Below are 23,604 nucleotides of genomic sequence, written 5' to 3' on the forward strand. Positions count from 1 at the left end.
GAAATATTGGCCATATTTGTCACAAGAATATATAGAATTATTAAAATTTCATTAACTTTACAGAATTTCGAATTAAGTTTATTCATACTTGGGTGTTGCATTTGGAAACAGCGTTATTACCTAAATATGTACCTCGTAACGAAGAATTAATGTTTCATTTTATTATATTTTCAATGTTTCAATGTTTGAATTATTAATTAGTAATTAATTCGTACATTTCATTTACATGAACACCTATGTTAAATTTATTAACGATTAATCTGAATGACGCGAATTTTGCTTGGCAAAATTTCCAACTAACCCGTGCCACAGCGTTTCTCATTAAACTATATTGCCATTAATATGCCTCGCTGAATTGGATAGCAGCACGAAGTTAATCAAAATCGTTTTTATCGCTTATCCAACGGCGGCCTCGTCCACAAGTTAAACGGAAACGGTAGAAAATTTATTAGGACGTTTCTAGGTTAATGAGCGCTTGTGTCCGCGATCGGGGGACGCTATTTTCACGGTACATTATAACAGTTTCCAAAATAAGCTACCCGCGGTGCAAAAGTTAACGCTAAACGCGTCTATTATTTCACTGATCGATCCTGAATCGCAACAATCAATTATTCCGAACACCAGGTACGCGTTATGATTTCAGAGAATTAGTACCTTTCGAATCCCCTATAAATTAAGTTGAAACGCAACGAAAAGTCTTCAATAAAATTCAAGAAAAATTCCTTTTCCATTATTGAACTTTATACATTCCTCAACGAAGAATCTCTGTGATTTTCAGAACAGCTAAGATGGTAGAAAATCAAACGCATTCATCGCTCAACAAACCGTTCGTCGAGTTCAAAGGGAATCATGTACAAAGATACGTATGTGCCATACAAGAGGATCATCATCGTTCGATGCAGTATCGATATCGATATTCGCAAAGCGGGCTCGCTTTGACGGCGAACAGTCGACGATCAATAGATAAGTTACGGTCAAACGGAAATCCAGTCGAGTATATGTACAAGGTAGGTAGCGTTGGACAAAGATTCCGCAGAATCGCATTGAAATTCAGTGTCCAAACCGAGGAGGAAAAGGGTGAAGGTCGCGACGTAGCAATGAGCGGGTCCTTTTTCTCTGTCGCAAATGCAGCTGGTGGTAGCTGGCCGTTTGAATGTCGGCGAGAAAGAGCGGAAAAGAAGAAGAGGATAGGTTGACGACGGGTGCAAAGGATGCAGGGTGAAAAGGGGGTAAAGGATATCGGCTCGTCTCTACCGTTGAGAACTTCTTGATGCAGTTCTGCCCGGATATATTCGGGCAAAGTCGAAAAGATAGCCAGCCTTCCTATTTCATCGCGGCCCGTGAAGCGTGCCATGCAAACTTCGATCCCTTGGCAAAAGCCCTCCAAGTGTTATCGATAGTACGTCGGATCGTGGCAGGACCTCTCGTAAATACTTAGCCAGCCAGCTGCTTGGATATTCGAGACACGATGCCGGCTAACATCGATATCCTCGGTTCATTCATCTGAAACTATGAGACAATTTCTCAGTTCTCGAGGATAGTCGATTGGGTCTCCATTTGGCAAGATGGATCTTTCTGATTTCTTCTTTCAAAGATAGCATTTATCGTTCGAAATTGAACCATTTTAGATTCCATATTGTTAAATTTATATCTCGTAAATCAGAATTTAAATGCATTTTATTATTATACATTTTCGTATTGACGAAGCTATTTTTCAGCTTATCAAAATGAAAGAATGCAAGGGTGATCACAGAAGATCACAGAGGAAAGGAAAGATCGGAACGCTTCTAATCAGCAATCCGTGTTCACCGTGATTGTCAGATTGAGTCGAACGGATTTAAACGACGGCTCGTTTATTCCGAGCGTTTCAATTTTGCCCCATTTGCGCAAAAGATTGCACTTTGAAAGAATCGGATCGACGCGAGCGTGGAGGGCGTTCGTGTTACTTGAGAAACGACTTCCATCCTCTCCCTCGAGGAACAAATCGCTCGTGTATTAGTGGAAAATGATCTAACTGCTCGGCTTCTCTAGATTACTTCGGCTGAAAAATGATCGCGCTTAATCGTGATCACTCGACGAAATTGGAGTCGAGGATCGTTGCATCGTAAAATGAATTCGAACGATGGAAAACGTTCGAAGCTGCATCGAATAATTGATTTCTTTTTAGCATCTGATGGTTCAATTGCCCAATTAATTATTTAATCAAATTAAATGCCTGGTCTGATGAAATAAATATTCGCGAAACTGTTCATTTTTAAAACGTTCTCTACGTCATTTCATTCAGCATAAAGTAGTCAACCTCTGAACATGTCCGCTTCGCTCTAACACAGCGTCACAATGGAAATCCTTTGTTCGTAGCGGCAAACGAGGCAGGTAGTCAGCTTCATAAAAAAAAAAAAAGAAAAAAGAAAAGCCGAGCCTTCTACAGCCATTTTCTCGCAATTACATTCAGACCAGTTAGCAGCCACTCGGCCAGGCATTGTCCGCCAAGGGGACAGACTAGGAAGTGCAAGTTAACGTTAACGGACTCCGTTGTAGGAGCGTCGACTTCGTTACAGCTTGTCGGCCGCTCCGCCTCGCTTTTGTCCCCGTAATAGAGTATTAAGCAGTTGGGATCTGATAAAGGCCATTTCTACAAACACACTGTTCCACGTCGCGAGAGGTCCGACTTCACGCTGGCTACGGAATCCAACGACCAGTCACGAACGATTTAGCTCAAGAATAACAGTCCCGACAAAGGGATCGACTTCATTTAAATGTGATCTTCTCCCCGAGTGACGGTATCGACCCACCACGTACGAAACGCTTAACATTTCGTTTGCATACCTTTCGAGGGCGAAAGTTTCCGACCGAAACAACAAACCGAGGAACTTCTTTCACGGTAGGAGTGGCCTCTTTACGTTTTTTCGCTCTTTTCGTATTTCACAACGGCGATGGAAGTTTCCTTCGGATTCTGCTGTTACTTTAATTAAGAGGGAGCTAACTTTCGAGAAGGAAATAACTTGTACATTGAAAAATGACTCGGTTAACAGGCTGAATACCCTCGAAAATCTAACGTCATCAATGTAACGAGCTCTTCCCAACCATCTCCGTGGAAGATCGGGGCATAGTCGAGCGAATTCACGAGCGATCCCGAGGTGGGTAGAGAAATTTTCAAGAGAAACGAAACCGATTTAAACAAGATCTTATCCATACTGCGATCGATCACGTGCTCGCAGCCGGATACTTGGAAAATGTTCGCTATTTCTTTAGCATCCGGTCCCGAGGAGTCGGGGCTGGCTCGGTGAACCATCCAACTTTTTACCGCGAATGAAACTCGAACTTTTCTCCTGTCCGATACAAGTTGCCCGACGTTTAACTGCTTTTATAGTTTATAAATATGTTGTCGGACGCCAAGCTGGCGTGCAATTAAATTCTCCGCAGTTCTTGCTGGTACGTTCGAGAAATTTTCCCGGTTTCACCCTGTCTACCGTCGACGTTTTAAAAAAGAAGAGAATCTAATAAGAGTCGATAGTGTTTTTAGTAAAAATTTCGGAGATGGAGGAAAAATAAATACGCGAATAACAGGAGCGAAATGGAGAAAAATTTTTTAAATAACTTTTTCCTTCGCACGGTCCCGTTCTATTTTAAAATATAACAAGCAGCAGAAGAATGAAAGAATTGATCATCTTTCAATTTGACGTCTAGTAAAGAAGGACGTTTACGAGCTCCGTAGGGAGGAGCCGAAGTCATCGAAGTGATCGTTTCGAAAAACGAGCAATATAGAGAGGCTTCGACGGTGAGAGAAGCGGATTAATGAAAAGAAAATCGATGGTACGGGGTTATCGATGGGTTGAGAAGCGTGCGAAAGAGAGTGCAAAAACGATGGTGAAGAGGATGAAGAAGAGGAGGAGGAGTACTCGTAAGCCTGCAAAGATTGGAAGCGAGGTGTAACGTGGAGCAAGCTGCGAGATGTTGGATCGCAAGCAGCCGGATCAGGTTGGAAAAGTGTTTAGGGTGGTGGGTTATGCTCGACTTCGTCGGCAAATGAGATCGAGTGAAAACTGTTCGCGAACCGATTCTCCGGCTGGAATGTATCACTTCGGTGTAGACGCGGGTGATTAATGGGCTCCTCATGGAAAAGAATCTCGTTTACGTCGAAGAAAAGCACGACGTTACCGACATGCCACGATTACAATTGATTCAACCTACTCTGAAATGTGTTTCACCCCCGACGAATCGAAACTTTCTCGAGAAACTCTCGTCCTGACAGTTGTTCTATCGCTTGCTAACTACCATCGGCAATTTAAAAAAATTCGCAATTCATTGAATGGTACCACGGCAATCTCGTTTAGGCTGTATCTTGTTCGACGGTTATGAAATTCCAAGAACCTTCTCGTCGCTCCGATATTAATCTTTTAATCTTTGAACAGTGACGATGAAACCGTGGCGAAGTACGCAACTCAATTATAATCAACGGCACGGTACGCCGAAAACTTTTCATCTCGTGATTGATCAATGAAAAGTTTCACGGGCATGAAAAAAAAAAACGTCTGATAAAGAGACGGACGAAGGAGATACTTGGTAGCTAAGATGGACGGGGTTTCAGAGGGGAAATAAGTCGAAACGAGGCATGCATCCGTACACAAGAAGCCCAGTGAAACAGCGAGGGGATCAAAGTATTGGTGGACATGATAGAGGAGCATGTCCCGAAGCGGCTGAGAGCCGAGGCCAGCTCGTTGCTCACTCGAGAGACGAAGATGAATGGCATCAGCTTGAATCCCGACAGAATCCATCCACCATCGACTTACCAGCCTGCAAGGCCATCTTCTTCTTCTTTTTCCTCGATTTCTTCGCTCCGTGCGATTACCTTCGTTGGAAAATTTTTACCACCATTTTCGCGAATTTTATCTCACCATCGTTTCGTCCATCGACGAAACAGAATTGAATATCCTCGTGTTAAGTGTCATTTTTTAAGTTTTAAAAAGGTGGGTCAATTTTATTCAGAATCAGTTGCAATTATTTAAAGTGTATCATTTTGTAAGGGGATGATTAAGTTGAAAAAGAGATAAGGAGAAAATTGTGGTGAAAGTTATTGCAAAATACTTGGGGGAGCATAATTACCAAAGTATCGAAAAGAATTTCATTGGCACGCCGGCTGGTGAAATTTACTCGGAGGAAAAACTGAAAAGATGTTCAGTTGATCGGGGGAATGCAAATCTCCGGGGGCTTTTAATTAGCTGCCGCTCCCGTTTAAACGCAGCCTAAGTTGTTCCGTGACAGGGTCTGAGATTCAGGTCGAAATTGAATTTCACCAAAGAATGAGAAGAGTTCTTCGGGAAATCGAATCAAGGCCAGATCTCCTGACACCTCGTTAAATGGAAAATTCCGTCGGATTTCAACGAGGACAAAAAAACGCTCGTTGACGAGACGTTACGTTATCATCGGCCAGTAAAAACCGATGTAATTTATTTTAATATCTAGAAAACCGGTATATTAAACTTATTGTAAATTTCATCGTTACTAAAATCTTTGGAAAACTTTTCTGATGAAGCTTGAAATTTTGCCTGTTCGTGAGTTGACAAGTTTCGAAAAATGGAAAAGGATAGGAAATCGGTTAACGGAGAGGGACGAGATCGTATACGGTCCATGACAACATGATCGAAGCGGAACGAAATGATTCTCGAGGGAGACACTCTGTCAAATCAGCTTCTGCTGTCTTTTATTATGTTGCCCTTTAGTGCTGCACCAAACACCAGACAATATGCTTGATTGCTCTGTTCTCCAGAAAGGGTTGAAAATTGAATTCACAGCAATTTTATTTTTGCCAAGTCATTAAAAATCATTGTGCGAATCAATCGACAATTAAAAAGAAGTAAATTTAAAAAAGGGACCTAAATCATTTAGCAAACAGAAAAAAAGATAAAAATAAGCTATCGAGAAAAGCTACGAATCACTTAGCGGTTAAAAAAGGTGGATATTCGTAGATTTTAGCGCTATATTCGATAGTTGGTATTATCAATGTACGTCCCGTGACGTTCGAGGTAGTTCCCGCGATAAAATCTACGGAATCCTTGCCAGAAATGAGGTCATTCGAGTGGAATCGAACTTCTGTATCTCCCGATTTCCTTACGCGATTTATTCCTACGATTTTTCGCGTAAGGAACGAAACGTGTTTCATCGTGCTGTATTATTTCAACGGCGCCAAATATCGCGAAATGCGAATAGATTGGGGCGCGAAACTGAAATCGTTTCTTCTCATAATTCTATCGCTACAGTTCCTCTTCGATCGTATCGATAAATCTCTGAATCCTTGTTTTATTAGAGTTCGTTCCACGTTGAAATTTAATCGATCGATCTTGACAACTTTCTTAAGCTTTAAACAGAAATTTTATTACCGACTGGAAAACTTATTCGTTCGGAAAATATGAAGAACATAAGAACGTTACTTTTCAACGCAAAAATTCCAGAAAGTTGTTTTCCCAGTGCCTTGCAAGTTTAAAACGTCCATGTTTAAAAACTTGTAAAATGATATTCGGTGTATTCAAGTTGCAGCTTATAGCGAGTTGTATATTTACAAAGTTTGCAAGCCGGAAATGAAAGTTGGTAATTTACGCATAATGAAAGCTGGAAAAATATTTTCTAAGAACACTAGTTTTTCGTGTTAATTACTTGCTAGAAACAGCGGCGAAGTGAAATGATGTATCACGTAGCTGAAGAGTAAGAAGAAACGCTTGAAAATGGTAAAAGAATTGTAAAATAAAAATCTTCTTCCGACGATAATCTTCTTTAACGAGTGTTCATCAATCTGAACGGGAGGAAAGAAAAGCGTTCGATAGACAAATATAAATAACGTTGCTTTTTCATCGACCATCGACATCATCGACGTATTGGCGGGCACAGCAAAATGAACCACGTTCTTTTGCAACCGGGTTTTATCGAAGTTTATCCTGGAGAAAGCCCTTTAAAGGACAGTCATTAATCAACGCGTTTTTTGCTGTGACGTCAACTCTTCACTTTTCTATGCTTTGCCATTGCAACCGTGGCAAAAGGTTCACCTGAAGCACGATCGCGCTCGTTCGATATTACCCGAACATAAATGGTAGAGTAGATTAATTAAACAAAAAGAACAATAATTGCCACGAAAATTGCATCTACAACACGAAAAATTAGAAAATTACTTTTTCAGTATCTTTAACGCCACGAGGGAAAACTGTAATTTAAGCAAGCAACGTCGTTCTTTATTAAAACCAACTCATGAGCATGAATTTTCCTGCACTAAATGTTGGAAGCATTCGAATGGAAAACTCTGATCAAAGGTGCAAGTTAAAAATGAGGCAAGGCTTTCTTCAATAAGAAATAATACAAAATAAAACCCGTGGATATATTTTTCAACGATGAATTCGCAACCCTAACACAAGGTTGCGAGACGTACCGTCCATCTATACGGGAAACGACACGTGTTACGTCGATACTCGAGGCGCCGAATACATTAGGACGTCTGCTTTCGACGATTACGTGCTTCAAATCTATCGACTTCGAATATTTCGCAATCTGATGTCAACTTATAATAGTTATAAATTCCACGAATCGAGGACTATAGATAAATGTTTCATTCCTTTATAAGTTTGACTCATGAAAATTAACTACCAAGATTTCTCGGTAGACATCTGCTTTACGTATCTAATATTCCTTTAATTTATAAAATTCCTATTATTCGTACAGTTCTGTCGATGCCCCAGAATTCCTGTTTCTGCGTTCCATTCAATTCCAGCTCGTATTTTTCAAACCACGAGGATCGCAGAAAAATCTCTCGAATCCACTAAACTTCTACGGATTACCCGAACTTTCAAACATTCTTAGCCTTCCAGATTTACCAGAGAATGCCACGGACGAATCTGAAACGGAGTCCCGCGATAATTAGATTAATTTCCATCGGTCCGTTGCTTCTAATTCAACGCCCTTCGGTTGGTGTAAACGAAAAAACGATCTCAGCAGTAGGGACAAGACGTCGAGCAGTTTCAGGGAGTTACATTCCATCGTGGATTTTCAAATTACCGGATTATCTGGATGAAAAGTAGCTAGCGCAGCGAGTATCCGGCCCGCTTAGCGTCGGCTTGCGGCGAGCCCGGCTTTAAGCTCGATTATGTCGACGCGACGCCTCGGCTCGTTTTAAATAGAGAAGAAGAATTGTGCACCCGCGGTTCAGTCGGCTGCCTGAAATTTCATCGTCCCATAGATTCCGTGCCCTTTCCTCCAAACGATGTTTTATTTCTTAGGGAAACGCTGTTTCGACATAACCGCGCGCCGAAGTACGTATTTTAGAAACCGTTCCACGTAATATCCGTGTCGCACCGCGAACAATATCCGTGTCATTCAGCCTGTCTAAGTAAACGACGGTATTTTAACGCGATCGCAAAATCGATGCAAACCTAATATAAAAGTTTTGTACAGGTTCGTTCTAGAAACTAGGACGACATTTTGTCATTTATTTGACGAGCACAATTATTCATTTTATCATAATTAAATTTTCATTATTACATTTTTTTATCGAAGGATAATAAGAAAAATAAATTTAATATAAAGCTTAGTCAATTTAATTCGTTCTATTTTAATGATCCATATACTTAAACTTTCGTAACTTGGTATACGAAAAGAAAATCTACAGGAAATAAGTAAAACACGTCCCAGTCTCTAGAATCAGCCTGTACATCCGATTGCAACCGCTATATAACCGTGTCTCGCGTTCGCCTCGCTTATCGTTTGCATAATTCCCAACGATCCGGCAAGTTGTTTGGCAAAAACGTTCAACGAACAATCGTCCACCATCTAACTGTCCTACTGTAACGATCGAATAACTGAAACGTCCTCGTAACAGGCATGAGATAATGCGAGCGAGAAACGATTTCGCGTAAGAACGTTTCGAAACATAAACGCTTTCGCGATGCCAACGATCCCGATATCGTTATGTCACTCGATTGTTCGACGATCGATCCGGAACGTCGCGTCGTTTTATTCCCGTGATCATGGAAAGCGTGAAACCGCTTCGTTTCACGATTTTTCACCGATCGCTTGATGGTTCATGGCTCGCTTTTCATTCATTCATGATAACGTTTTAAAAGGCAAGCTGTGTTTTTATTATCCATCCTGTCATTCAATTTATTCGTACCAGATTGTAAATCACTGCATGTAGAAGTTTGAGTGTACTTGTAAAATATATGTCACTGATTGTATGAACAATCTACTCACTTTTGTTTTTCATTGAGCTTCGATTTTGAAAAAGTCCTCCGTTTCGTGTTCGGGTCCATTTCGCAAACAGAATGATTCGAAGCTATTTGAATTTGAATGAAATGAAATGGTACATAGTATTGGTAAATAGAATTAAATCAAATATTAGGGGTATATGAAAGTTTTTATCGCGAAAGAATAGATAACAAAATTTTTGCTAAGTATCTCGTTTATTGAAATCAACAATTTTTATAATAATTCATAGAAAATGTTTCGCTAAAAATAGTTCAGGTAGGATCTTACGAAATCCTTTTGATTTCCAATATCCTCCACGGGGTATCCCTTCTTCCTTCTAGAAAATTCGAGGGAGAAGAGGCGGGTGGGAGGAGCTGGATAAAGCAGCCACTGTCGAACTTAACCAACAAACAATCGACATCGATATCGGTGAATCGACGACATGTGGTGTAGACTGATCGTGCTCTTTTTCATTTTCTGCTGTTCGATCGAGGCACTCGGCTTCGACGACGTCGTCAGCGTCGAGTCGCTTCGTCGGGACGTTCGTGAACCATTACCGTTCGCCACGGAAGTCGAGGACCTGCTGGGCCAAGGAAATTCACCGGCGAACGATCGTGCCTCTAAAAAGCATATGAAAAATGTATCTGGTATGTTTCTTTTGTATTTTTGTTAAACAGCCAGTGATCTAATTGCTAATTTAAAAAAGGAATACCGGGAAACATTTGTTAATACAGCTGTTGTTTGAATTCGATCGATCACAATTGATAGGAAAATTTTATAAGGTATCAAAATTTTTAATACTTTGAAATTTCCGGTTGAAATTCAGTCAAGAATAATTAATGAACCTTTCGCACCACTTTATCGATATCACAGTTTATTTATAACTGGGAACGATGAAACACACGAGGAGTTTGAAAGTATAGAATAAAATTGAAAATGTTTGTCCACGGAAAAATTCAACAAACGATGAGTTTCGTTCTTCGAAACATTATCAACACGTCACAATGCGTATACAAATCTTTCCACTCGAAAGTGTTGAACAGAAGGTTTCAATAAATTTATCCGAAACAAAACGTGCAGAATCTGCGTTCGATAACTTTCATTCAACAAAAACAAGAGTTTCTACAAAATGTGTGTCGATTATTTTATTATCGCAATAAACAGATCGGCTCCTATCAAAGACCGGTTGAAATTAATTAATACGATTCTTTTGTGAATTTCTACAGGATGAGCTGTTTTATTAGAGATTTTGTTAGTTACCTAATTAGAATAACAAGCATGGTTTTAGGCAAGTCGGACGAAGGAGGATACTACAAGACGTACGGCAGCGACGCGGAGGGTGAAAAGGGTTACTTGAAAGCAACCTTTAGCAAGGGCAATCACGGATACAAGAACCTCGACACCTTCCACAAGCAGGATGGCGACAAGTACGCATTCGAGAAGCACATTGCCTACGGCAAAGCGCAGGCTGACAAGAAAAGTGGCCACAACGTGGCTGCAGCGTCTCGTTCCAGCAAGGGTGGCGACTACGAGGGTGCAGGTACAATGAAACTGCGCAACTTGAATCACGTAATTACAACAACGGAAACGTAGGAGATCTCGTGTCTCGTTAGAGAACTTGTAAACATGAATTTTTCTTTCTAAATAAGATTTCATTTTTCAAAAATATCCGCTTATATTTGGAGGTCGATGGCATGAATCGATCTATATTCGATGGTATTAAGGGATGGAAGGTAATTGAAAATTTTTCTAGTACCCCTGTCATACGGTTGATTAATGTTCCCCAAGTGGCTTAAGGTAGACACTAATTTTGAGTTAATCCCGAAGTTGTTTCTTGGAGAAAACAGCAGTAAATATCGCTGGGTAAACATCGTTCGTAAAGCAGATCCGCGCCATTAATCCCACAGGATACTTTAATGAACGTCTCTCGCAAGTTCTCTTTCGCAAAGTTCGCACGACTCGGCTATCGATTGCCGATAAAACTATACCATCGGGATAATGATATTAACCGAACACATTGACGTTGTCGCTTGTCGCTAATTTTAACGAGGCGCATGGCCATTTTACTAATTATTTCATCGAAGGACGCTGTTCCGACCGCTTGCAGCATCACCGACGGCTCGTTTCCTACCTTTTATCCTCCGAGCGTCATATTTCGATGTCTAAACGATCGTAAATTGAATCAATTTACGCTGTCCGTTATATTAGGCTTCTCTTCATCGCGCTAACATTTTTTGTGAATTTTCTTTTTTCAGGTACCATCGTGGATTCTCACTATACAGCCGACGAAGGGGACCATGGAGATCACAGCGGCGAACACGTCGAAGGTGATCACAGTGGTTATAGCGAGGGTGCTCACTACACGGATCATGGACCAGAATCCTCGAGTTACGGTCATAGCGAGGGCTATGCAACCAAAGACGGTGACCATGGTTCTTACGAAAGCCACAGCTCCTACTCGAGAGACTACGGGGACGAACAAGGAGACCAGGGAGGCCATTACTATTAATCCTTAGCCGACTGAGTTGCTTTCCACTTGTCTGCCGTTCTACTCGAAACCTTTAGACAATGGAGCTATCTTCCAGTCGTGACTGTATTTCGAGCTTCTTTGAGAGATTTGCAACCTGGGAAGGTACGATGCAGGTTGATTTTCTTGTGTTTCTGTACACTCGATAAAGCTTATCCTAGTTAGTGTGGTTATCGGTTTGAAAGAACGCATTGGTACCATTTCTGAGCATAGGTTGCTCGTAAATTAGAAGGGTAATGGTTGGAAACTAAACGTTCTTTGAACACGTTCATGGGTTGAAAGAAGTGGGTTTCTTTAACTTGTAAATTGTTGGGATAATCTATTGAGATTTGTGGTGAAGAAGAAAGGGAAAGTGATATTTTGTGTGATACGATAGCTTTTAAATAAAATAAAATATCGATAAAATTTAAGTATAAAATAGAGCGAGCTCTAATATTCATTTTTTACGTCGAAAATGTACTTCGTATACTTTCGAATTCGATTTTCTCCAACATGAAACCTCGTTGTAAATTACGCACAGCATGAGTGCTTCTTGGACATGGAGCACCAGATGCAGACGAGTGATCCTTGAAAAATGTAATCCAACATATTCTGCAGCAATTAAGGAACGAAATCTTGACGAGTCAGCTAGCTGAAATGGAAGTATTATACATGTACAAAAAAATATCAACGAGGGTACGCGAGTTTTCGAGCTGCCATTAAATCTTTTTTTCTATTTCAATAATTCTAATAAATAAAAGTCTGCACTCAAATGATGCTCGAATATTGAAAAAAAAACCATTCAAATTTCAATAACCGTGCAAGCTTGTTTAAAGGTCTATAAAAGCGTGAATAAAAAATAATAAAAAAGATACACTATCATTAGGTCACTGAACTTTTTCAGAAAAATTGTAAAATCGTTGAATCGAAAGCTTTATTATGAAAGAAAACTCGATGATAGCATGTACTGATTGTTTTATCTGTTAATGCGATTGCGATTGAAATTACGATTATGCCCGTTCGATATTATTATCAAATATCCAATCAATAGTTAATGCAGAAACATCGCTGTCGGGGATGTTATCAAAAGTTGATCGACACGATTTGATGCAATTAAGAGTTGAAATTTCCTCTCCACTCTCGTGCTATCTATCGATAGTTGAATCGTTGCTTCCCAATAACACGGGTACCAATTAGTTCAGAAATACTCGTAACGAATTCAGCGCGTAATTTTGATGCAGTACAAAGGTGGTGTATCGTTATTGTGAGATTTAATGGTATTACGCTTGTACCACATTGATGAGCCGATCTAAATTGCAATCAGTCACGGTCCTCTGTTGTTCGTCGAAGCTCGTTACATTAGCATTGTCCATCTATGGCCGATTATTAGCGGCTAATTCATTCCTACACCACGATATTAAGCGACAAGTGGACAATTGTACTTAGCAAGATGGCTAATTTCGTTCTTGATGAGAAACAGTTTCGCGTAACTGAAACCGTTCAACGCGTTTACCATAGGCAAGCTCGATCGATGATAAAGATAGCAAAGAGAATTTATTCGAGAACTGTTTTTCGCTGACCTGTCGAAAGGATGGGAAATAAAGAGAAAGAACAGTTGGCAGGGAATCAATTTATTTCGTAAGAAAGGAACTACGTAGCTTCATTTCTTTTTTTTTCAATTTAACATCGTTCTGGTTCGATGTAACCATTTCGCCATGTTGAGCTCATTGGAAATTTAATCTTATTTGAATTATAATATCCACTTCAGTGTAGTCGGCTGTGTAGTTAATTAACCCCCTGATATTTTGTGACCGACTATAGTCATTGGTAACGAAAGGGTTGAACAAAGTATCCATAAATAGATAACGTATCAGAAGCAAACGTATCGAAAGCGCTCGAAAGAATGCTTCTCGCCATGTTATCCCTTTTATACAAAGATACAAAAACAACGACAGCTGTTTAAACGGCGGGCAGAGGTTGGCGAAGATAGGAGAACGGTAGTACAAGTCCGGGGAACGCCATTAGCATAGGGTTGAACCGAAGAATCAGCGGAGTGTTCGTTAAAAAGTACGCTCGGTCACGCGACGATCGCATCAGCTTTCTCGCTAGCAGCGACGTTTGACGCGACGGTGCGGGAAACAGCGGCGTTCCTCGACGGATTTTGCAATTATTTATAACGAGGAAACTTTCGGGACGACCAACGGCAGGGAATCGGTTCGTTAATTGCGCGAGATAATTATCGTTAAACGCTGCGCGTGACGAAGGATGATTCTTCTGTCATCGCGAGACTCGTCTAATTCGCAGCTAGCCGAATTCGCGAACAATAGCAGCGAACAGTAGTCGATGAACTTTTTGCATGTTGCTGCGGTCATGATAACGAAACAGCGAATAAATTTTCAAATGCTTATCAGATTCGAAACATGTAAAGTCGTGATTAAATTTGATGACATTAAAGTACTACGAAATATCACTTACGGCGTGTCAATTGGAAGCTCGAAGTTCGATGAAGACCGTAAAAGATAAATGGTCGAATCAGACGGAATTACCTCAAAAATTTCATGGTGCGTTAAATTCGATCGTACTTGTTGCTACGAGTGAATAGTTCTCGAATCCGAAACGCTTTCGAACGTGCACGCAATTCACGTTCGAGTGTACTTAACCAGAATCACCTCGTACGCCTCGTAACAACCAAATCGAATAGTCGAATGTCAATGTTAGTTAGCCTTCTTCTCGCTCGTGAACAGAGCTTCTGGAGTGGCTCCGAATTAGAGGACAATTTCATTAGTGTTTCAAGAGATAGTGCCAGCTCCACTGTCCAGTGATTTTATTCATTAAACAAAAGTACAGTGTAAAAAATGCTGGATTCCTGTGAATTTACAATACAACTTTTAGTTTTCATGACATTTCACTGTCAGATTTACTATTAAGTGAAGATGCACCTTCAGAGTTCGGACTTCAGACTCATTAGCCTTTATCGCATAGTAAAAAGTTGCAAGTAGCAGCAGCACTTAGTTGAAATGTTTTCGAATTAACCAGTGGCACTTGAAGGCTTAATTTAATAGTCGGCGGCCTGTTCTTTCGCAAACGAAAGGGCTAGATACTCTTCAGCGGCGATCCAGCGTCGTTGGATCTGCTTACAAAGCAATTTCTCCATCTGGGAAGGTCCAAAGGGAACACCACCTAATCTAATCTCCGTTACGACGACGCCGAGTCCAAATCGAAGTTGGCAGAGCCTCCGGTATCCGGTTTTCTCCCTGTCTAAAGGAGAGGCCGATGGAGAAGCAGGGTAGTAACCAATCTTTATCTTGATTATGCAGCGCCAACGCTGGAGGAGCCAATCTCTAGCCGAACTGCCTGCCAAATAAGGTCGTAAAGAGGCTGAATCTATCGATCACCGTTTCAAACTGCGAATTCGGCTCACCTGATTTGCAATGGAGATCAACTTGAAGCTGGATGGAGGTGGATGCGCGTCGCGGAATAAGTAGCCGTAAAGAAAACTCGACTTTGTATCGAGCGAACAGGAAACGAGCTGCTATTGGGTTATACATCGGCACCTGATGCGAATTTTAACGACCTGCTAAAGAACTCGAAGCCGATTCGTTAGACAGAACGATGTTGATTAATTGATTCAATTTAGGCAAAATTAGATATGCAATTTTTTGAGAAAATAGTATTTCAAGGGATAGTATTAGAATAAAATATTTTATTTGTAGCCATTTAAGTGGAGGGGGAGAGGAGGGTTTCGTCGCCCCGGATGCTTTTAGTCCGGGCCGGGGACCGCTAGGTGGCGGCGAGATGATCGGTGATAGTGTTCTCGCAAGTGGTCGCCCGGCATGCAGTTATACATATAAAAGTTCAGGATTGCGGTATGATAGGTGTCTGGGGCAGGGATCGTCTGTTGTCAGCCCCACTGACGAGTTTGTCAGACCATCCTGAGACGAAACGCCTTTTTCTCTCCTCTTTTACATATTCTTTATTACATTTTACATTAACTAAATCTTCCAAGCTTAAGCATATAGGAACACTTAACTGAATGAGCTTGATGAACTCCGACAAAGTTTTGTGCATTCGAATGGTCGCTTCATCAATCGATTTAACGATACTCAGAGAGATTCTGCGAGCTCCAGAGATTCTTGTTACCTGTGCTAACCTTTGAGATGCATAGATCGAAGCTATGTTGGGAAATTTCCAAAGTCCTAAGATAAGGTCGTCAGCAATGGCGAGACAAATGGTTGAAAAGTTAGCGAAACTAATGGCGATACATATAGCTCGACGAAATCCGTGAAATTATAATTAGCAACTAGAAGAACGAATCTGTGTGACAAATTTCAACCAGAACCTTCTTACACATCGTACATTTACCAATCGTTCCATTTTCAACACTTGATAGAAATCATTAGCTAATAATTTCCGCCTTTATTATACAAGTGACAAAGGAAAAACTTGGATCGATCTTGCGTCACATTCAACAGTTGAACGATTCCTGTTTTTCGACCAGAACAGTTCGTTACAAGCTCAAGAAAGTGTGAAAGCTGGAGCAGCGTCGACGAAGGTTTGCGGTCGAACGAATGAAAGTGAAACCGGCAGGAAGAATCGGATGCCCCTTGATAGAGTAACCGAACCGTGGATATTTAAGTGTCAATTCTTGACGACGTGGTCGTCAGTCGCATGATCGTGTCGAAGCCGACTCGAGATGCTGCGCGCCGTTTTACCTATCGTTCTCCTCGCATTTCTACTTCAAACATACCAAGCTCGAGAATTAAACGTACCTCGCGTTCGTCGAGACGTTCGAATAGAAGATAACGATGCTTCTCAAACGGTATTGTCCGAAATTTCGAGTGCAAGCACGAAGGTCGGCGATTCGAAGGACGATCTCGTGACCGCTGCGTCGGGGCATCAGGGCCATCGACACGAGTCCGGCGGCGGTCAGAGTCATCACTCGGATCATCACGAGGAGCACGGCGAAGAGGATGAGAAAGGCTACAAGAGTCATCATCATCACGATAAGAACGACAAGGGTGAGCACGACAAGCAGCATCGCGCTGGCCATCACGAGGAACACGGTGGCCATAAAAAGGCACACCACGACGAGCACGAAAAGTATGGCGAGCACCACGAGGGTGAGAAAGGTCATAAGGGTGGCAAGTTCGGGGAGAAGAAGGGTCATAAGAAAGGTCACAAGACCAAGGGCTATCATAATAAATTCCATAAAGATGAGTATCACAAGGAACACAAGTTCTACGATGATTACCACAAAGGGGGACACCACAAGAAACACGGCGACTTCCATGGTCACCATGAGAAGAAGGAGGGACAACACAAGAAGGGTGGTCATCATCATTCCGGTTACCACGAGGACCATCATGGGAAAAAAGGACACCACGACAAGGGTCATGTCGACGAAGAACACAAAGGTCATCATGGGAAGCATGGACACGATGAACATTACAGTCATCACGATTCTTATGGGAAAAAGGGTGACCAACATGCTGGCAAGAAATTTGGATACAGTAAAGGTCACAAGGGTTGAAGAGTGGATTTCTATGGTGTTGTTGCATTTTGAACTTTTCATTTTCTTAGGCTTTCATGCCGTTTATTTTTATTTATTTATTACTGTTGCGTTTGTAAATACAAAAAGAGAGATATAAATGGAATATTTGTATTAAAAGAAAAAATTTGGTTTCGTAGCTTCGTAATTTCTTGGAAGATGGAAGAAAGTCTGTTTATCCACCGACGTGGCTACTTTTGTAACATATTTTACGGAATTATGTTTTTCGCTTATAAAAGCAGAACAGTATTTGTGCTGCTCGCGTTTAATACCTCGAATATTTCACAGCTGTCAGTCTTAAGTTTTTCCAAAGTGACGGTGAAATAATGTATCGCGGGACGATATATCGTGGCCGGTATTGTGTAAATACATTATATAAATACACGGGTCAGGACGTAGTTGCAGGAGCAAAACGAGCAACTATACTGTGTCTCGTGTTCTTTTCTTTCCTTTTTACCCTCAATGCCGAGAATAAGTTTCTCTTCGCCTCATATTCATCCCGTAACGTATCACCATTAATCAAAGTAAGACGCGTCGCTATTCTCTTTCGAATTTTCGATGAAATTTTCATCGTTTATCGTTTCAGCGTGACAAAAGCACCTCTAACGAGCCCCATTAAGTTCCTGGAATTTGGTTACGTAAAAATGATTTTATCTTGCAATTTAATCCTCAATTATAGTAAATTTATAATATCATCGACCCCCTAACAGTCAACTTATTAAGAATAAAGACTCATGGTACAACAGAAGTTTATCGATGCACTTTATAGCCCGATTAATATCGCTGTCGTATAAATTCCTTTCGTGTTCATCGCATTCACCTCATTCTCCTTGATCTACGTTCACATTAATAGCGTCGCTGTTTGCACGAGCGTTTTCCATCGTGTTTCTTTCTGTTTACCTATCCGCCAGTCTGTCTCTGTATAATCCCGCACTCTTCGAAAGCTTTATTTACACCTAGCAGCGCGATGAAAATACATACCTACTAGCATTTGCGCGGCGTCATGCTCGTGAGAAACGTCGACGTATTAACGAGAAGGAAAAATAGAGTGCTCGGTGCAAAAGCAAGCGAGCAATCGCGAGAGGAATGAGAAATTTCGATTTTCCATAATTAATTTCAAATGTTTCCTCGAAAACGAAATCCGTATACTGGATTTTCGTATTCTTGTCGCACATTTTCACCCGAGTTTACATGAGTAATTTAAACGATCCCACTGTCCTCGTCTCGCATTCTAAATTCTCGTTGCCTTCTACTCGCGTGCCAGCTTATAAACTCCATTTAATAACCTCGTTCGCGACACGATTTTATTAAAACGAAACCTTGCGAACTATTCGGCGACGACGTTCACGTGATATCTGGCGAATTAATAAGTCAGACGTACCAGAAGGTCTTGCTTTAGCTTACTAATTCAACTCGTCTGGTAAACGTCTGCGGGTTACATCGATCGACGGTCTCCAGGGTAAATCGTGAAATTTTAATCCGTTGATCGTGGAGAATGAGTTAACTATCTGTACCCTGAATTTTTTGCTCGAAAAACCAAGAAACATGTACAGATTTGACGGTACATGCTTCCAATTATATCTTCCTGTTCGTTAATAACAAAAACATGGTTACATAGGGACAAAGAGATCTCGTCGATCGGTTAATTAAGAATTTAATCAGTTGGTTAATGAACGAGTATCATATACAACAAACAACAATGCAGAGCTTTAATATGCGCACATTATAGGTAACACCTCGTAATTTTGTTACGATGTAAACGTGCCAGTTTTCGTTCAATTATCGGCGAGAACTCAATTATAATTAGCGTACCGTGAATAAAATCGATCGATTTTCGATTAACCGGTAAAAATATTCGATAATGATATTATAATCATTTCAGACACCTTCAGTTAATTAAAAACACTGGAAAATAAATGGAGCTTCGAGTAGTTGAATTTAGGTAATTAATTATTCTTTGAATATGTACAACGTGTTATTTCAACTAATAGGGGGTGAATGGGCAAAATATTCGTGGAAACGTTTCACGCATTTCAAAGGTCGATTTAATTTGCGCAACTTTCACGGTGAAAAAGTAACACGGTGATAAATGAGGGCTAACTGAACGACTGAAATCGAGCGGAACTGCGCCGAGATAATCCCGTTCCGGTTTGGACAGAATGTTTCCGTGTTAACTACGCTTTTATAAATTAGACGAGAAAGTTGTTCCCTAGTTGTTACTTCTACGTGAACGAATTGTCGCCAGCTAGGTATCAAATAGAGAAATAAAATTCACTTAACTTTTTCATGCCATTTCCACCATGGCTTTTTTTTTTTTATTTCAACCAGCAACGACTATTTGTCCAGGGAAATTGTTTTATCCAAATTCGAATTAATGTTCACGATTTTCTAAAGAATTTCTATTAAATTATAATTAAATATCTAAAGAGGAGATTCATCAGTGATTTCAACTTGAAAATATTGAAATATCCAGGATTGTAACCAGGAATTAGGCGGTACGAAACTTTTGCGGGCTACTGTATCTTTCACCCTTTACCCCATTTTTTTTCTCACACTAGCAGTATTCTCGCTTAATCACGCGATTCTGTGTGTACATACAATCACGTACGTACACAGAGGAAGAGAAAGAGAAAACACAGAGGTGGTCAGCGACGAGTGAACGAGAACAGTCTAGGTAGCATCTAGCGCATTCACCGTGGCACGGGGTTTGATTAACGATTCCACCCAGTGCGAATGAAATTGCCGTGGCCATTTGTGGGTCTATCTAGACTGGATTCCGGTGCACCGGACACGGATTAACGGAGCTTTATACGCTTCTTTCAGGGCGAAGCCCGGGATGCTCGGCGAGCCAGCTTGATCGAGCTCGCCCATTCTCGGCCGGAGATTGCATACAACCGAGCGGTTCTACTTGAAATTCTCTGGCGTGTGACAATTCCGTCCTCCCTTCGTCCCTGAAACACACCCTGGCCATTGTTTCATACCGAGATGCGCGCACGTGTGGCTGGCTTAATTAATCTAATTGGAGTGGTCGTGCAACTTGGAAAAGAAAAGAAGGAACATCTATGCTGGAGGCGGACATCATACGCGAACACAACGGCCTGTTAAAGGGGCCGGAAGCATCCGTCTCGTTGGTACTTCCGATCGATCGCGCGAGAATACATAGCGATTCGAACAAGTTAATAAGTACTCTCGAACGTCGACGAGAGACACGGAAGAACTACGATAGGAACAGCGTGAAAAATTACCCGTGTCTCAGCCATTGGCGTAACTAGGATTTTTTTTTTTTTATCGACTCTGGTTTGTTTCGAGAAAATCCGAGGATAGGTACTCGATTTATCGATTTCCACTTTCGTTCGATACGCTTCAGTGTTCGTTAGAGAAACAGTGTTCACTAAGTTTTTCCTTCTTTTTTTCCGGAGAATCGTTGATGGCCAATTAGCAATATGGAAATATAAAATAAATTTATAAGGATGAAAATGTACGTTTCATCGTACGTTTTACAAATGATGCAACGAAATACTGTGAATTAGGTGAAAACATCGAGGATGAACATTGAACAACCACGTCCGACACATCGTATTTCGTCGAGTGCACGATCGTCGAATTACAAGCCTTTCTTTCCACGGTTCGGAATGGTGGTGAGGTTTTTTGCTGGAAAGCCGGAAACAAGAGGAGTGGAGTGGACTTCTTCGTCGAGCAAATTCGATCGGTCTCGATTAAAGACTTTCTTTTCGATTTAACCGACTGCAGCGGGTATACGCGATTGATCAACGGCACATCGGCAATTAATCTCTTTCTTCGAGCTACGAGAAGACGTTGCCGTTACGAAATTGCTACATTTAATTTTAGTGATTCGACATAGCTCGTGTTTTCTTCTTCCTTCTGGACAGCTTGCACCTCATTACATCGTTTTAAATTGAGCCCATCTGCGGTGAGACCATTTCTGCCGAGCACAGTTTTAATAACAGTTTGTCACGAAACTTGTTAAGCGTCGTATTTTTATGACAAATCGAACAAAAGTTTTATAGACCTGAAATCGACGTCGGCATGGAAATGAATGATATTACAGGGGTATATATTTTGTTCATCGATGTGATCGATAGTGGTAGTTGATGGATAAATGGGACGTGAAGATTTATTAATAATCAAAGGAATTTATGAACAGTCAAGTAATAGGATTTGTCATCCTGATATACGTCGAACTCACAGTGTACTAAAAAGTACTCTCGGTAATAATTCACGTTGAATATAATGAGATAAAATCTATGATATCTGGATTTCTTTATCACAAATAAATTTGAACCGTATTACTGTATCTCAAAATTCTTTTCAATTTTCATATTTATTTAGTCTCTTCACTCTTCATAAAGTATGTTATTTTTTGCGATGGTCCTTTATATAATGATTGTTTATAATCCCAATTTAAGCGACTGCAATTATATTTTTAGAAATTCGGTTAAATCCTTTCGTATGCAAATGAACTGCTAATTCCAGCTTCTCGTGGTTTATGTCAGAAGTATCTATTTGCGACCAGAAGTACCACTAGCAAAGCTTCACGTACAGATAACATATTGATCTTCTTTAATTTTCTACTGACCGGTCGCGAATGTGTATCTAAAGTTGGACGATACCATTAATTGGAAAGGTATATATTGATTCACCAGCCGTTACTTCGACTCGCACTGTATTTTTCTTCGTTTCTATTCCTGTGAGTGTAGAATTCGTCATTCCGCTTTAGATAAACGTTTACGTTTCAGCAAAATAATTGGGTCGCTGTTTCATTTTGAATCATTTAAAAGTGGATCTATCTAGGTATCTATGCTAGAATCAATTGGGATAAGAGGGAAGTATGTTCGATCGAGTGAAGAAATGAAATTTAATTGTCAAGGAACAGTTTTATTATTAAAACAGTAGCGCAACAGATTTCAAGGTGGCGTTTAAAATTAATTAACGACGAAATAAAAAACCAACAAGCAGCGCAACAGTGATAAGTAAACTTGGTTACATCAGTTACATCGTTACTGTTACATTCTTCAATGATGATGATGATGGCCACCACCGCCACCATGGCCTCCACCGCCGCCACCACCGCTCGAATAACCATGCTTCTTTCCTTCATGATGTTCACCCTTTTTACCATAATCTTCATAGTGCGAATGATGCTCGTCGTGTCCATGTTTACCATGATAACCCTTGTGATCGTCGTCGTAATGTCCTTTATCAGAGTGACCCTTCTTTCCATGATGGTCCTCGTGATGACCAGAATGATGATGGCCACCCTTCTTGTGATGCCCATCCTTGCTCTCGTGGTGTCCATGGTGATTGCCATGTTTCTCGTGATGTCCACCTTTGTGGTAGTCGTCGTAGAACTTGTGTTCCTTGTGGTATTCATCCTTATGAGCTTTGTGATGATAACCATGGGTCTTCTCGCCTTTTTTGTGTCCCTTCTTGTGTCCATGCTTCTCGCCCTTATGGCCTTTCTCGTGTTCATGGTGGTGACCATGTTCCTCGTGCTCGTCATGGTGGCCCTTCTTGTGTCCACCGTGTTCTTCGTGATGTCCTTCGTCGTGTTCCTTTCCATAATGGCCGTGGTCGCCTTTGTCGTGATGGTGATGGTGTTTGTAACCCTTCTCACCCTTTTCCCCATGATCGTCCTCGTGGTGACTATGGTGATGATGACCGCCGCCCTCCTCGTGATGATGCCCGTGATGATGACTAGCCGCCATCTCTAGGTCCATTTCGTTCCTTATCTCCCTAGCGGTGGTCAGGGAGAGCCACGCGCAAACCATGGCTAGAGCAAGCCAGAGGCACAAGCTTTTCGCCATGTTGGTACTTTGTAGACCAACGAGTGCTATCGACTGATCATGTCGCTTTAAAGCAAAGCTTATATACCTGCCGTCATAGCTCGCGTTTTATACGTAATCGCTTTCGTTCCCTTCGCAGCTGCTCGCTGGTACTACACGGGATTCTTATTTCGTAAACGTCACCAGCCCGTGGCTCATATCGTCGCGCCAATACTGTTTTGCATAAAGTAGAAATTAGGCACGTTAAACGGTCATCAGTGGAATAGAATCCGCTACAAAGGTGACCGTATCATGAACAGCTGCGTGCAAAAGGATTAATTGCGATACGAATTAGCATGGCTGATAAGAAACAAAGCGAAATGTCCACAGACGTATCGACGCAAGAACTTCATCAATTATGTGTCTTTCTCATAATTAAATAACGAACATTACAAAATAGTAGCATTGCGATTAGAAAATATTTCTTTACGAAATGATGCAATGGTTTATTCATTTCTTTTGCTCGTGATTGTACCCTAATGATC

The 23,604-nt window shown here is 41.0% G+C and overlaps 3 protein-coding genes across 3 annotated transcripts in view; 2 read left to right on the top strand and 1 right to left on the bottom strand.

Moving 5' to 3' along the window:
* The window catches only part of LOC117611907 (uncharacterized), a 37,519-nt gene extending 24,149 nt beyond the window's left edge, over positions 1-13,370 (top strand). Inside the window, exons 2-5 of the mRNA XM_034340364.2 lie at positions 779-1,007; positions 1,132-9,869; positions 10,511-10,762; positions 11,478-13,370. Coding sequence (XP_034196255.2) covers positions 9,665-9,869; positions 10,511-10,762; positions 11,478-11,731 — 711 coding nt within the window. The 5' untranslated portion in view covers positions 779-1,007; positions 1,132-9,664 and the 3' untranslated portion in view covers positions 11,732-13,370. The remainder of the gene's footprint in view (positions 1-778; positions 1,008-1,131; positions 9,870-10,510; positions 10,763-11,477) is intronic.
* A 2,356-nt stretch (positions 13,371-15,726) lies between these two features.
* On the top strand, positions 15,727-17,270 carry LOC117611570 (uncharacterized). Its single transcript, XM_034339534.2, has one exon. The coding sequence runs from the start codon at positions 16,422-16,424 to the stop codon at positions 17,256-17,258; it is 837 nt and encodes a 278-aa protein (XP_034195425.1). The 5' UTR covers positions 15,727-16,421; the 3' UTR covers positions 17,259-17,270.
* Positions 17,271-22,309: 5,039 nt separating this feature from the next.
* On the bottom strand, positions 22,310-23,588 carry LOC117611633 (uncharacterized). Its single transcript, XM_034339649.2, has one exon. It carries the CDS (start codon positions 23,099-23,101, stop codon positions 22,310-22,312), a length of 792 nt encoding a protein of 263 aa, XP_034195540.1. The 5' UTR covers positions 23,102-23,588.
* Between the last annotated feature and the right edge of the window lie 16 nt (positions 23,589-23,604).

This window comes from Osmia lignaria, chromosome 10 (assembly GCF_051020975.1).
Source record: "Osmia lignaria lignaria isolate PbOS001 chromosome 10, iyOsmLign1, whole genome shotgun sequence".
NCBI classification, from domain to species: domain Eukaryota; kingdom Metazoa; phylum Arthropoda; class Insecta; order Hymenoptera; family Megachilidae; genus Osmia; species Osmia lignaria.

Coding starts and splice junctions, on each gene's coding strand:
- LOC117611570 (XM_034339534.2), top strand. CDS start 16,422: ATGCTGCGCGCCGTTTTACCTATCGTTCTCCTCGCATTTCTACTTCAA.
- LOC117611633 (XM_034339649.2), bottom strand. CDS start 23,101: ATGGCGAAAAGCTTGTGCCTCTGGCTTGCTCTAGCCATGGTTTGCGCG.